Genomic DNA, 11,626 nt, shown 5'->3' with positions numbered 1-11,626 from the left:
GTGTCACGTCTAAGAAACCACTGCCTAGCCCAGGGTCACGAAGATTACATGATCCTATTTTTGCTTGAAATTGTCGTTTTTTAAAGTATTTGTTGTAAGACAAACCCCAGGGTAGGTCTTCCAGGCAAATATAGGACAGCCGGTTACACCTGAATTTCAGATAAATAGCCATACTTCCCTTGAATAAGTATGTCCCAATATTGCACGGGTACTTACACTAAGAAGTCACTCGTTCTCTGTCTTAAACTTAAAACTTAACTGCGTCCGGGTGTTTTTTTTGCTAAATCTGGCAGCCCCCCGCCCCAGGGCACACGTGCACCTGTTCACAGGGATCCCTATCGCCTCCTCTAATGCTTCTTTCTCTTTCGTGTCGTGACAGAACACACATAGTATAAATGGAGCATTTTAGCCCCTTTTGGGTGCACAGCTCCGTTCCAACAACGTTTCCGAAAGAACGAAGGGAAACCAGCCTCCCAGCCCCGCCCGGGCCTGTTTCCTAGCAACGCGGCCACGCCCCAGGCCGCGGGGCGTGGCCTGCCCGGGTCACGTGGTGCTGCCGCCCCGGCTTCCGTAGCGCGAGCCTGACCGGGCCAGCGCGTGCGTACGTGCACCCGTGCGCGTGCGCAGACGGCGGCCGACGTGCCTGCGCGCCCCGCCCCGCCCCCGGCGCCGCCCTGCGTGCGCGCGCCCGGCCGGCCGCCCGGTTCTTATAGCGCCGCCGGCGGCGGTTGCGGCGGGGACGGCGGCGACATGGCGGCCGCGCTCGTGGTCGTGTTGGGGCTCGTGCTGCTGGGCGGCGAGGGTGGCTCCGCTCAAGGTGAGGCCGGCGGGTGCGGGGAGGCGGGCTCGGGGCCTGCGGAGTCCGGGGGGGTCCCCGCGGTTTGTGGGGACTCGGGAGATTCCCGGGGGCGGCATGCGGGGGGCTTCCCGGGGTTTGGGGGGACCCTGGGAGTTCCCGGGGGCGGCAGTTGGGGAGGGTCCCTGGGGTTTGGGGGACCGGGGTTTCCGGGAGCGGCATGGAGGGGTCCCTGGGTTTGGGAGGACCCGGGAGGTTCCCGGGGGCGGCATGGAGGGGTCCCCGGGGCTTGGGGGACCAGGGAGATCCCACGGGCGGCATACGGGGGGGGGTTCCCCGGCGTTCGTGGGGACCCGAGGGGTTCCCGGGAACGGCATGCCGGGGGGGTCCTCGGGGTTTGTGGGGACCTGGGGGTTCCTGGGGTCAGTAGTGTGGGGGGTGGTCCCAGGGTTTGTGGGGACCCGAGGAATGCCCGGGGGCGGCAGTGCAGGGGGTGGCCGGGGGGTGGGGGCACGCGGCGGGTTCCCTGGGGGCGGCATGTGGGCGTCCCCGTGGTTTGGGGGCCTCAAGCGGGTTCTGGGGGATGCCAGTGCCGGGGGAGTTTCTGTGGTTTGGGAGGACCCAGCGGGTTACCTGGCGTGGCAGTTCTGGGAGAATTCTGGGTTTTGAGGGGACCAGAAAGATCCCAGGGGTGGTAGTGTGGATGTGGGGGTGCCCACTGAGGTACTGTGGGGGGCTTGGGGGCAGTTCTGGGTGTCGCAGTGTTGTGGGTTCCCGTGGTTTGGGGGGACTTGGGGTGTTGCAGGGGGTCCCAGGGTTTGAGGGGGCTCAGGAGAGGCTGCGGAAAGTTCTGGGGGGAACAGTGCTGGGTGGGCTCCCTGGGGTTTGGGGGGACCCCGGGGGCTCCTTGGGCGCAGTGCCAGGGGGATATCTGTGCTTAGGGGGCCCCACGAGCCTGACCAGGGAAGTACTGGAGTGAAGTCTGATTTTCTTGACTGGGAGAGGGGAGGGGCCCTGAACTGGCCTGACCCCCTGATGAGGACCTCTGGGGAGGGGATCTGGAGGCACCCCAACGTGTCTGTCCAGGGAAGGGACACCCCCCCCCCCCCCCCGCTCCGGTCCTTGAGCAGCTGGAGCCTGGTGGCCTGGGGAGGCAGCTAGGGAGTGGGGCCCCTGCCCTGGGAGTGTTGGGGAGGGGTGCAGTGGAGAGCCCCCACCCCCACCCCGGGGCTTTTGGCTCTCATTTGGAAAGTGGATATTGTCCCCAAGTGGGTGCAGGAGTCCCATGCTCAGGAAGCGGCCACTCCTGGGAGCTGGAAGGGATTGTCATTCCTCCCGGGATTAGGTCCCGTGGGCTGCGCTGGGACCTGCCCCGTGTCCGCCTCAACACTGACCCCTTGTAGGGGCCCGCACGCTCTGCTTCCTCTGGTCTTGTCTGATTTCGGGGCCCAGAACGAGATGGTGTTGGTGCCCCTTACTCTTGTTGCGGTGTGGAAACTGAGCCTGGGTCGGGAGGGGAGATGTTCAAGGTCGCCGTGTGCTGCCGGATCGCAGAGAGCTGCTTGCAGACTCAGGCGGGCTGGGCCCCGGCCCCTCACGGGCGTGGGCCGAGGTGGGGGCGGCCAGACGTCTGGTGTGGAGGAAGCGGCTGGGAACGTGTGATAAGACCGTTTTTCCAGGAGAAAGCACGACGGAGAGGGACGACTCCTTCCTGTGCCGAGACTCGTTCTGCGGTTCTGGGTTAAAGATTTATGGTGCCCGGCGTGGAAGGGACAAAGTGCAGCCCAGAAGGGTCCGGGCTCCGTCGGCTGTCCCGAGCAGGGCTGGGAGGGGCTGCTCTGGCACACGCTTCACCCGGTTACCCCTGACCCACTTTAAGGTCTCGGTCCATCCCTTCTTCCTTATGATCAGAATGACCATTTATTGACCGCCTCCGGGCCGGGGCCTTTGGCCTGCGGCCAGCCTGCCCGCTGTCTGCCTGCAGATAGGAGCCTGCAGGCAGATAGGAGCCTGCGGGCAAGGTGCGCGCGGGAGATAGGCCCCTCAGCCCTCTGGACTAGGCCCTCGATGGCCCAGCGGGTGGGAAGGCCGGGCCTCCTGCTTCTCCCAGGGCTGCGCCGGGGCCTCCCCTTCTCCCTGTGACGGCTCCACCATTCCCAGGGGCTTCAGGGGGGATCTGAGAGTCGGGGTCCCGGCCTCTTCTCCCGGGGTGGGTGAGGGGGTTAGTGGAGTGTTCGCCTCTCCTGGACGGGTCAGTCCTAGGAGCTTTCTTCGGGGCCTCTGCCAGGGGCGGTTTCCTCCATCCGAGCATCGGGTGCCGGGAGGCTGGCACTCGGGTTCTCACGCCCTGCCGGGAGACCCTGGCCCTGCCCAGGCCTGTCCAGGGTGCCGTCGTCCTGCTGGGGCGGGCAGGGGTTTGCTAGCTGGGTCCTGCGGGCCGGTGACGTGGTCTCTCTGGTCCTCAGGTAAGGGATGGAGAGGAAGAGCCTGGCTGGCGTCCCCTCCCGTCTGGGCTCCCGCTCTGCGGCGGGTGGGGTGGAGGGGCGCCCGAGGGCCGTCCTGAGCGCTCCGGGGCTGTTTGCCACGAGGCGTCCTGCCCGAGCCCGGCCCTGCCCCGAGCGGACACACGGGAGGGGTGGCTGTTTTTAGATGAAGGTGACTTTACTGCGAACGTGGGCTCTGGTCATGTGGCCGGAGTCGAGTTCTCACGTCTCCAGGGTGGCGGAGGGCCAGGCGCCCGCCCTGCTCCCGGCTCTGGGGGTGGAGGCTCCCTGTAGATTCTGGGGGGTGCTCCCCGAGGTGGGCGGGGCCGAGGGGGCTGGAGGGCGTCGTTCCAAGCCTTTTCCGTTGTCACCCCCGCTGGCCTTGTCCCAGCGGTGTTTCCACATCACAGATATAACGTCACCTGTAGCGGCAGGTGTCTGTGTGGTGATCCCAGTGAGGGCCACCACTGTTGTAATGCCTGAGGCGCCCCTTGGGGACACAGCAGACGCGGCTGCCTGTGCCCAGTCCACAGAGAGGGCGCTGTGGTGGGACGGGCGGGCAGGTGGCCCAGGTGGGGCCTGGCACGGTCCCCTGCAGTGTGTGGCCCTCAGGCCGGGCCGGGGTGTGGGCCTGTGGGTCCTCTGACCCCCGGGGAGGGAGGAGGGGTGGGGGCCCGCCCTGGGGGCGGCTGGGACGGGATCTGCCCCAGCTCCTGTCTGGCAGCCCCAGGTGAGGGCAGCCCCCGGTGAGGGATGGGAGCGCAGTCGCGTCGAGGCGGCCGCTTGGGGAGGAGGCCCCGGCCTCCTTCCTGCCCTGAGTCACTGCCTGCGCCGCTGGTTTTGCTCTCGGGAAATCTTGGCTCCTGAGCAACATGGAGGCAGATCCTCCTGTGAACACGGCGCAGCCACAGAAGCTCCCAGCCTCACGCCCTGGGCCTGTCCTGAGTCCACCCCTGGCCCTGGGGCCCGGGGCCGGCAGCCTGCTGTGCTGTGCTGTGTGCCCTGTGTGTGTGAAGACGTGCACATGTGTGCCGTGTGCATGTGTGCGTGCATGTGCGTGCCCGGGAGCGGCAGAGGAGCCTCCCTGCCCTTCCTGCTGGCTCGCTGGGGTCCTGGGACTCGTGTCTCCGTGTCTTGTTTTTTGTGTTTTTTTTTAAAGATTTTATATATTTGTTTTTCCCCCAAAGCCCCAGTAGATAGTTGGATGTCATAGCTGCACATTCTTCCAGTTGCTGTATGTGGGACGCGGCCTCAGCATGGCCGGAGAAGCAGTGTGTTGGTGCGCGCCCGGGATCCGAACCCGGGCCGCCAGCAGCGGAGCGCGCGCACTCAACCGCTAAGCCACGGGGCCGGCCCCTCCGTGTCCTGTTTTAAAGGAAAGGCTGGCAGGTGGGCAGGGGTGGGGCTGAGGACTGGCCTCCACTGAGCCCTGTCTACACGAGGAGGCCACCCTCCCCCGACTGGACATGCAGGCGGGGAGCGAGGGCTCTCTACAGGCAGTCCAGAAGGGACAGGCTCGGGGCTACAACGCCAGGACCTCAGAGTGCTGTCGTTCTGGAACAAGCCTCTCGGAGAGACTGCTGCTCTTCTGGGTTTGAGGTTCAGTTCCTAACGACTGGCCGGGTCTCAGGGGCCCTGCCCGCCATGAGTCAGGCTGGTGGCCCCTGGCTGTGGGGTGGGGGGGCCTCCTCGTGCTTTCGGGCTGTTTTCACTCCGGATCGGGGGTGTGGGGCATAAGACAGCATTTGCTGTCTGTGGGTCCAGTTTACACTGGTGCTGAGGTGACCAGCCAGGTGGGGTCATGAGCTCTGAGCACTGCCTGGTTCCACGTGTGGGTTGTGTGGTTCACCAGATGTGCCAGCAGAAACCATCGGGTGAGCCGGGAGGATGGGGGGGTCCCAGGGTCCAGGAGGAGGCTGCCTGTGTGCGAGTCGTTCACACAGTCTCGTGTTCCGCTGGTCACCTGAGCCGTGCCAGGGGCTTCTCCCCACAGAGGGGAGGGCCCTGGGTAGCCTCTCAGTGCCGTCCTGGGGGTCATCTGTGCGGTGGCTGTGTGGCGAGTGTGAGGACTATGGGAGTCCTCGACCTTCCAGGACGGGGCGGCTGGACCCCTTGACCCGCCATGCCCATGCTCGAGCACATGTGTGCCACCCCCGGCGGCCTTGCTCTGCGGGGGCAGGCGGGACCTGCAGGACCGTCCAATGGGACTGGGGACCCGGGCAGGGGTAGATTGAAGGAGTTTCTGGTCGGCGCTGGGCTGGACCAGTGGTCCACGTCCTGGTCCTGGTCCGGGGCCCAGGGTGGGCACTAGCTTCTGTCCCCACACCTGAGACCCGGCCACTTAAAACGCTTCCCGACACCGAGTCCCACCCTGTGTCCGCGTGCTCACTTCTCAGACCGAGGCGCGGACTCAGGGGAAAATGACCTTCCAGTGCGATTGTGGACGGTCCAGCAGGGCCGTGCTCCTCTCCCAGGAGGCCCTGGCCGTGGGGGACGCGGGGCTGCTGCAGGTTTGCGGGGGCTGCGGTCTTCCCCGACCCTGGTGACCTCCCTGCCTCCGCCCCCAGAGAGCAGGATCACGACTTCCGTCGCTGAGGTCGGCTCCAAGACCCAGCTCAACTGCACGCTGAACAGCAGCTCCACAGAGGTCACCGGCCACCGCTGGCTGAAGGGCGGCCGGGTGCTGAGGGAGGACGCGCTGTCGGGGCTGAGCACAGTGTACGAGTGAGTGCGGACCCCGCTCACGCTGTCCCGGTGGGGGGCACCGGGCCTCGGCCGTGGCTGCCACTGTGGGCCCCTCCCCGCTGCCCCGCGTGCTGGGACTTTTCCTGCTGACGGCCTCCGAGGTGGGCGAGAACAAAGGCTGTGGTCAGCGGACTCGCTGCGGACAGACGTTGGACGCAAGCTCTGCTCAGACCCTGGGCTGCAGAAGCCGGGGAGGGGGTCAGACGCCGAGGGCCCGGGGGGCTGCTGGACGCCACGGCCTCCAAGACCCTCCCTCCTTCCCGGGGTGCGGGCGGGCGCGGCCTCGAGTCCCGCGTCCCCAGCTCATGAAGGCCTCGGGCGCTCGCAGCCGCCCACTCTGAGGCCTGGTCCTCATTGGGCCGAGCGGGTCCTGGGCACAGAGCCATGTTGTCCTCAGCCCTGAGGGCTGCTAGGAGCCGCGGCTCCACGTGGCCTGGGTCATTGAGGCGGCCAGCCCTCCCCTGTCCCCGTGCCCCCTCGGTGGAGTGGGCGGCGCAGCCCTCCTGCCCCCACGCAGCCAGGGCCTCCTGACCCGACCCCGTCGCCGCCTCGCTCAGCCCCGGTGGCAGCGGTTTGAGCATGGCTTGGACGCGCGCCCCTCACCACACGTCTGCTTGCAGGGTGGACGTGGACGCGGAGGACCGCCCGGGGGACTACTCCTGCCTCTTCCTCCCGGAGCAGCTGGGCAGGGCCAGCATCAGCCTGCAGGGTGGGCCACGGGCCGGGGGCGGGCGGGGCCGGGGGCGGGCGGGGGCCGGGGGCGGGCGGGCCGGGCGGGCGGGGGCCCGGGGCGGCGGCGGGCCGGGGCGGGCTCGTCCCGGGTGGGGAGCCCGGCACAGAGAGGGACGCTCCTGCCCCGCCCGCAGGGCCCCCCAATATTAAGGCCGTGAAGAAGTCGGAGCACGCCACCGAGGGGGAGACGGTCGTGCTGGCCTGCAAGTCGGACTCGTCCCCGCCGGTCACCAGCTGGGTGTGGTACAAGCTGAGCGAGTCCGGGGACCAGGTGAGGGGATGCCCGCGGACAGGGGACGGGCCGGGCCCCCCGCCCGGTCCTACAGGGTCCGCCCGCCCGCCCGCAGGTCATCGCCAACGACTCCCAGGGCAGGTTCCTGGTGGTGGACTCGGGGACCAGGACAGAGCTGCGCATCTCTGACCTGGACCAGGAGGTGGACCCCGGCCAGTACGCCTGCAACGGCACGAGTGCGGCCGGCAGCGGCCAGGCCGTTATCTCTCTGCGCGTGCGCGACCGCTTCGCCGCGCTCTGGCCCTTCCTGGGCATCGTGGCCGAGGTCCTCGTGCTGGTCACCATCATCTTCATCTATGAGAAGCGGCGGAAGCCGGACGAGGTCCTGGACGGTGAGCTCGAGCCCGCGCTCCCGGCCTCATCCCGGGGTGGGGGCCCCAGACAGCTCTCAGGAGGTGCAAGTCCCAGGGCGGGGGCCGAGGGCAGGGGGACGGGCAGGACAGACTGCCGCGAGGTCCCGGTCCGGGGGCACTGCTGACGGTCTGTTTTTGTTTTGCACGCGGCTGTGTCTGACAGATGAGGACGCGGGCTCCGCTCCGCTGTAAGTCCTGGCCATGCAGGGGGTGGGCGGGCAGGGGGTCCCCGGGCGCGTGGTGGCACGGGGGATGGCTGTTTGTCCTCTGAGCACCGAGAGCCCCCCTCGTGACCCCAGGAAGAGCAGCGGGCACCACGTAAACGACAAAGACAAGAACGTGCGCCAGAGGAACGCCAGCTGAGCGGCGGGTGAGCCGCGGGGGGGAGGGGGCGGGGGGGGGCTCCTGCTCCGAGGGCAGTGGGCGGGCTGTGGGCGGGTGGGCCGGGCTCTGAGCGCCCCCTCCTTGCAGGCAGCCGAGGAGGAGTCCGCAGAGGCCGAGCCGAGTGCGTCGGGAGCCCCGTGTCCCCGTCCCCAGCTCCGCATCCACTTCTGAAAGGAAACGCGTCCGGCTCAGCCCACACACTCGCTCCTGTTTGAAGAGCCAAACCCGAGTTTCCCGCGTGTAGAGTTCAGTTCCCAGAGCCTTATTTTCCCACGGCAGCATCTCGTGGCCCAGGGAGCCTGAGTGCCCAGCGAGGCCTCGTCCCCGCCCCCACCCACCCCTCGTGTCCCCCTGTGTTTCCCTCCCGGCCCCTCCCACTGGGCCAGGCGGAGGGCAGGTTGGCCTTCCCCAGCTCCGGCCCGTCCACCTTCCGAGGCTGCGGCCGGGCAGGCCGGCGTCCAGTCACTGTCCTTTGCAGAAGGTCACAGGTCGGGCAGTGCGAGCATCCTGCCGACTGAAGCCAGAGCTTTCGGTCACGTGGTCGGTGCTGTGACCGGGTCGGCTCTGACCCCCAGCTGCCGGCCCCGCAGTGCCCCTCCTTGCCCCCTCACTGCACACCCCCTCACTGCATGCCCACCCGGGGTGAGGACCCTTCCCACGGTCCCCCTCCAGCTGGCCCAAGGCTTCTCTCCACACGTCCTGACTCACAATAAAGGCTGACCACCTCGTCCTCGCCTTGTCCTGTCTGCGCCAGGCCTGGGTCTCAGCGGGGGAGCTGGTGGGGCAGCTGGCGGGCGAAGCCCCTGAGGGAGGCTGGGTGCTGGGGGGCTGTTCCCAGGACGAAGGGTGAAGGGGGGAGTCCTGCAAGTGCCCCTGAGAAGGGCCTGGACGAGGCCCGGGCATCCCTGACGGGCCAGGCAGCCCCGCCCTCAGCCGTCCTCGCCCTGCCATCCTCGCCCTGCTGTCCTGGGCAGAAGGCTCCCCATGGCCGGGGTGGTCAGCGAGGGGCCGGGGCCTCATTCTGATGGAGCCCGGGAACGGTCCCGGAGTCTGTCAGGCCTGGGCGCGAGTGTGGGGGGGTGGGGGTGCCTGGAATCGGGGCCCGAGAGCCCCCAGGGCAGGGCCGCGTGGAGGAGGGAGGAGGGGGACAGACAGACTGCAGGGGGGCACTCTGGGGCAGGAGGTCACGGGCAGCCTCGTCAGGCACGCCCTCACCAAAGCCCGGCACCCAGCAGGAACCATTTAGGCCTCCCACCTGGTACAGGTGGGGTAACTGAGTCCCGGAGAGGGGAACAGGCATGTCCAGGGCGCCCCCTCTGTGAACTGCTGCTGGCGGGGCGGGAGGAGGTGGGTCTGGGGGGCGTGGGCAGCTCTGCCCCAGTGTCCAGAGCAGCCGGACGTCAGGTCACGAAGTCGGCAAACAATCCAGCCTCACAACCCGCAGAAGCCGCAGACGCCCGGCCCCTGGACGCGGTGGACCAGGGCGCCCTGCTGGCTGAGCAGACGCTGCAGCGGGGGCCCCGAGGCCCCAGCAGTCAGCTCCTGCGGGAGGGGGAGTCCTTTACAGGGCCCGGCGCCTGGTGTGTCCTGCACCCCACAGCCTGGGAGGAGCCAGGCCCTTCCCCAGCCGCCGCCAGAGGGCGCCACGCACACACCAGGGGGAGTGGGGGGACTTGTGGCCACGGGCGCCCCTCCCCACAGAGGGGCCTGGGGGCACCCGCCTGGCCCTGCGAGCCCCCAGCTCCCTGAGCCCCGGGTCCCGGGCGCCCACCCCTCCCCTCCCCTGGCGGGAGGATGCACGTCCTGCTCCTTCACTCGGCCACACTGACGGCGCCGATGGTTCACCGGGGCTGAGAGAGAAACAGACTCCCCAGGAACACTGCCAGGCGCCCTGGCCCGGCTCTGCCCCTCCCCGATGGCGGCCTCGACATCGGAGGGCGTGTGTGTGGCCTTCCCCTGCTGGGGTCTGTGTCCCTGCAGGAGGCGGGCCCCCCATCTTGCTTCCTGCGCCCTGGACCCCCAGGACCCAGCGGCTTGGGGCTCGGGCAGCGTGAGCGGCTGCACTGGGCTCATCGTCGGCAGCAGAGGGCCCTGGAGGTGGACAGCGGACGGCCGACCTGTGGTTGGTTCACCCGGGACCCTCCCCCCGAGGCACTCGGCTCACGCGTGCGGCCCTCCAGCCCTGCACGTGGAGAATCAAGCTGACGACAAAAGTACGGCCGCACGGCAGGTGGCTTCCTACATTCCTCAGCACTAGAATCCTTGTTCATCCCTCCATCCAGCACGCGTTAAATGGGCACCGGCAGTACGCAGCCCGTGCCACTGGGGAGTGTTCCAGGCGACAGCCCGCTGAACCCTGCCTCAGTTTCCCCAGGGGTGGGACGGAGGAGTCACAGGGTCCAGTGAGGTCATCTGGCAGGTGCCTGGGGTTCAGGAACCGGGGTCTCGGGTCCAGGCGGCCAAGGGCAGAGGGGCCCCACTGGGGGCCATCGGAGGAGCAAGGGCGCCTTCCCGGGGCCACTTGGAAACGCCCCATCTGCTCCTCTGGGCTGCCGGACAGGGCTGTCCGTCCCCTCCCTGGGCACACGGCGCTGGGCTGGGGCCCTGAGAGGCCAGGGCTGCAGTGAGGGCCCCGGGGGCCTCCCCGAGCCCAGCCCCGCCCCCACCACGGCACCCTAAGAACGCCTCCGCCTTACGTGGGGGCCTCCCCTGGAGGCAGAGGGCAGAGCTGAAACGGAGTGGGGCAGGGATGTGGGGGTGGTCACCCCGCCTGCCCCCACCCCGGGCCTGGGACGGTGGGCTCGGCAGGGAAAGGAAAATCCAGGTGGATCCAGGTCAGAACTGCAGACGCTGGGGAAACTGAGGCCCAGGGGACGGACGCTCTGCTGAAGGTCGCCCGGCTTCGGGGCCGGACACCAGGGCTCTGCCCTGCACAGTGGCGTTTGCGTGCCACACCCCTTCCCAAGCCGGCGGTAAACGGGGGCCCCGTCCCGCCCCCCGCGGCGGATGGCGTGTTCAGGATCTTCATGGCAGTGGGTCTTCTGGGCCCCTCGATGGTCCAGGCGGCCGAGAGCTGGCCTGGTCCTGCCTTCCTGGTCTGACACAATGCTCACCTGGAGGGTCCCCACCCTGCAGGCTCAGGGCTCTGCCAGGACCTGCCCGACTGAGGAGGAAACGGGGCTTCGGTGCCTCGGCTGGGGAGGCTGGGAGGTCGGGCCGGGCTTGCGGGCCCGTGTGGACAGGGTGGGAGGGTCAGTGCGGGAGGCCGTGCCTGGAGCCCAATGATGCTGAGGAAGAGTCGGGGGCAGGCCAGACGGTGGGAGGAATGAGGTGTCCTCCCAGAGGCCGTGGGGGGTGAAGAGCCGTTTTAGGCCACAGACCATTGTGAACTGACTCTGTTTTAACCCATCCACATGGTCCAGGCCCACCTGCCGTCTCTGGGTGCCCTCCTCTCCCCCACCCACCCCTGGGTTCTCAGTATCCCTTCTTCTCGCACAAGCCGGGCACCAGCCTGCCTCAGGGCCTTTGCACGGGCTGTGCCACCTGCCGGATGCTCTTCTGGCAAATGTCCGCAGGACACCGTCCCTCCCCACTTTCAGGTCTTCATGTCTCCTCCTCTGAGAGGCCTCCGGACTTCACCCCTAGCACCTCTCTCGTCCACTTCCCTGGCTCTGAGTCGTGTAGCTCTTACCATCTTCTAACGGATGACGTACCACCTACTAAACGTCACAGGTGCCATGCTGGTCATCTGTCTGTCTGTCTGCTCTGCCCAGGCCCACCAGGCGGGGGCCCGCTAGGTTCACTTCTGAATCCCAGGCCCCGGGGAAGTGCTAGTAAGTCC

At 68.0% G+C, this 11,626-nt stretch overlaps 1 protein-coding gene across 2 annotated transcripts; it reads left to right on the top strand.

The window, feature by feature from the left end:
* The first annotated feature begins 684 nt into the window (after positions 1-684).
* BSG (basigin (Ok blood group)) lies at positions 685-8,515 on the top strand. Of its 2 annotated transcripts, none has more exons than XM_087425939.1 (8): positions 685-817; positions 5,847-6,003; positions 6,645-6,733; positions 6,891-7,027; positions 7,104-7,380; positions 7,565-7,589; positions 7,701-7,771; positions 7,873-8,515. In XM_087425939.1, the coding sequence occupies exons 1-7, from the start codon at positions 751-753 to the stop codon at positions 7,762-7,764; spliced, it is 816 nt and encodes a 271-aa protein (XP_087282065.1). In that variant the 5' UTR covers positions 685-750; the 3' UTR covers positions 7,765-7,771; positions 7,873-8,515. The 2 variants fall into 2 exon arrangements, with proteins under 2 accessions (XP_087282065.1, XP_087282066.1); XM_087425940.1 differs by having other exon boundaries at positions 736-817; positions 5,847-5,997.
* Positions 8,516-11,626: the final 3,111 nt, after the last annotated feature.

The sequence above is a fragment of the Ceratotherium simum genome, chromosome 39 (assembly GCF_057802395.1).
Source record: "Ceratotherium simum simum isolate JZ-2026a chromosome 39, ASM5780239v1, whole genome shotgun sequence".
Taxonomy (NCBI): domain Eukaryota; kingdom Metazoa; phylum Chordata; class Mammalia; order Perissodactyla; family Rhinocerotidae; genus Ceratotherium; species Ceratotherium simum.
The sequence above is the reverse complement of the archived record's forward strand: the minus strand, read 5'-3'. Positions and strand labels throughout refer to the sequence as shown.

Excerpts from the sequence above, each read along its gene's own strand:
- BSG (XM_087425939.1), top strand. The coding sequence starts at position 751 with ATGGCGGCCGCGCTCGTGGTCGTGTTGGGGCTCGTGCTGCTGGGCGGC. Across the intron at positions 818-5,846 it reads CGAGGGTGGCTCCGCTCAAG|AGAGCAGGATCACGACTTCC; the intron begins GTGAGGCCGGCG and ends CTCCGCCCCCAG. Across the intron at positions 7,590-7,700 it reads GACGCGGGCTCCGCTCCGCT|GAAGAGCAGCGGGCACCACG; the intron begins GTAAGTCCTGGC and ends TCGTGACCCCAG.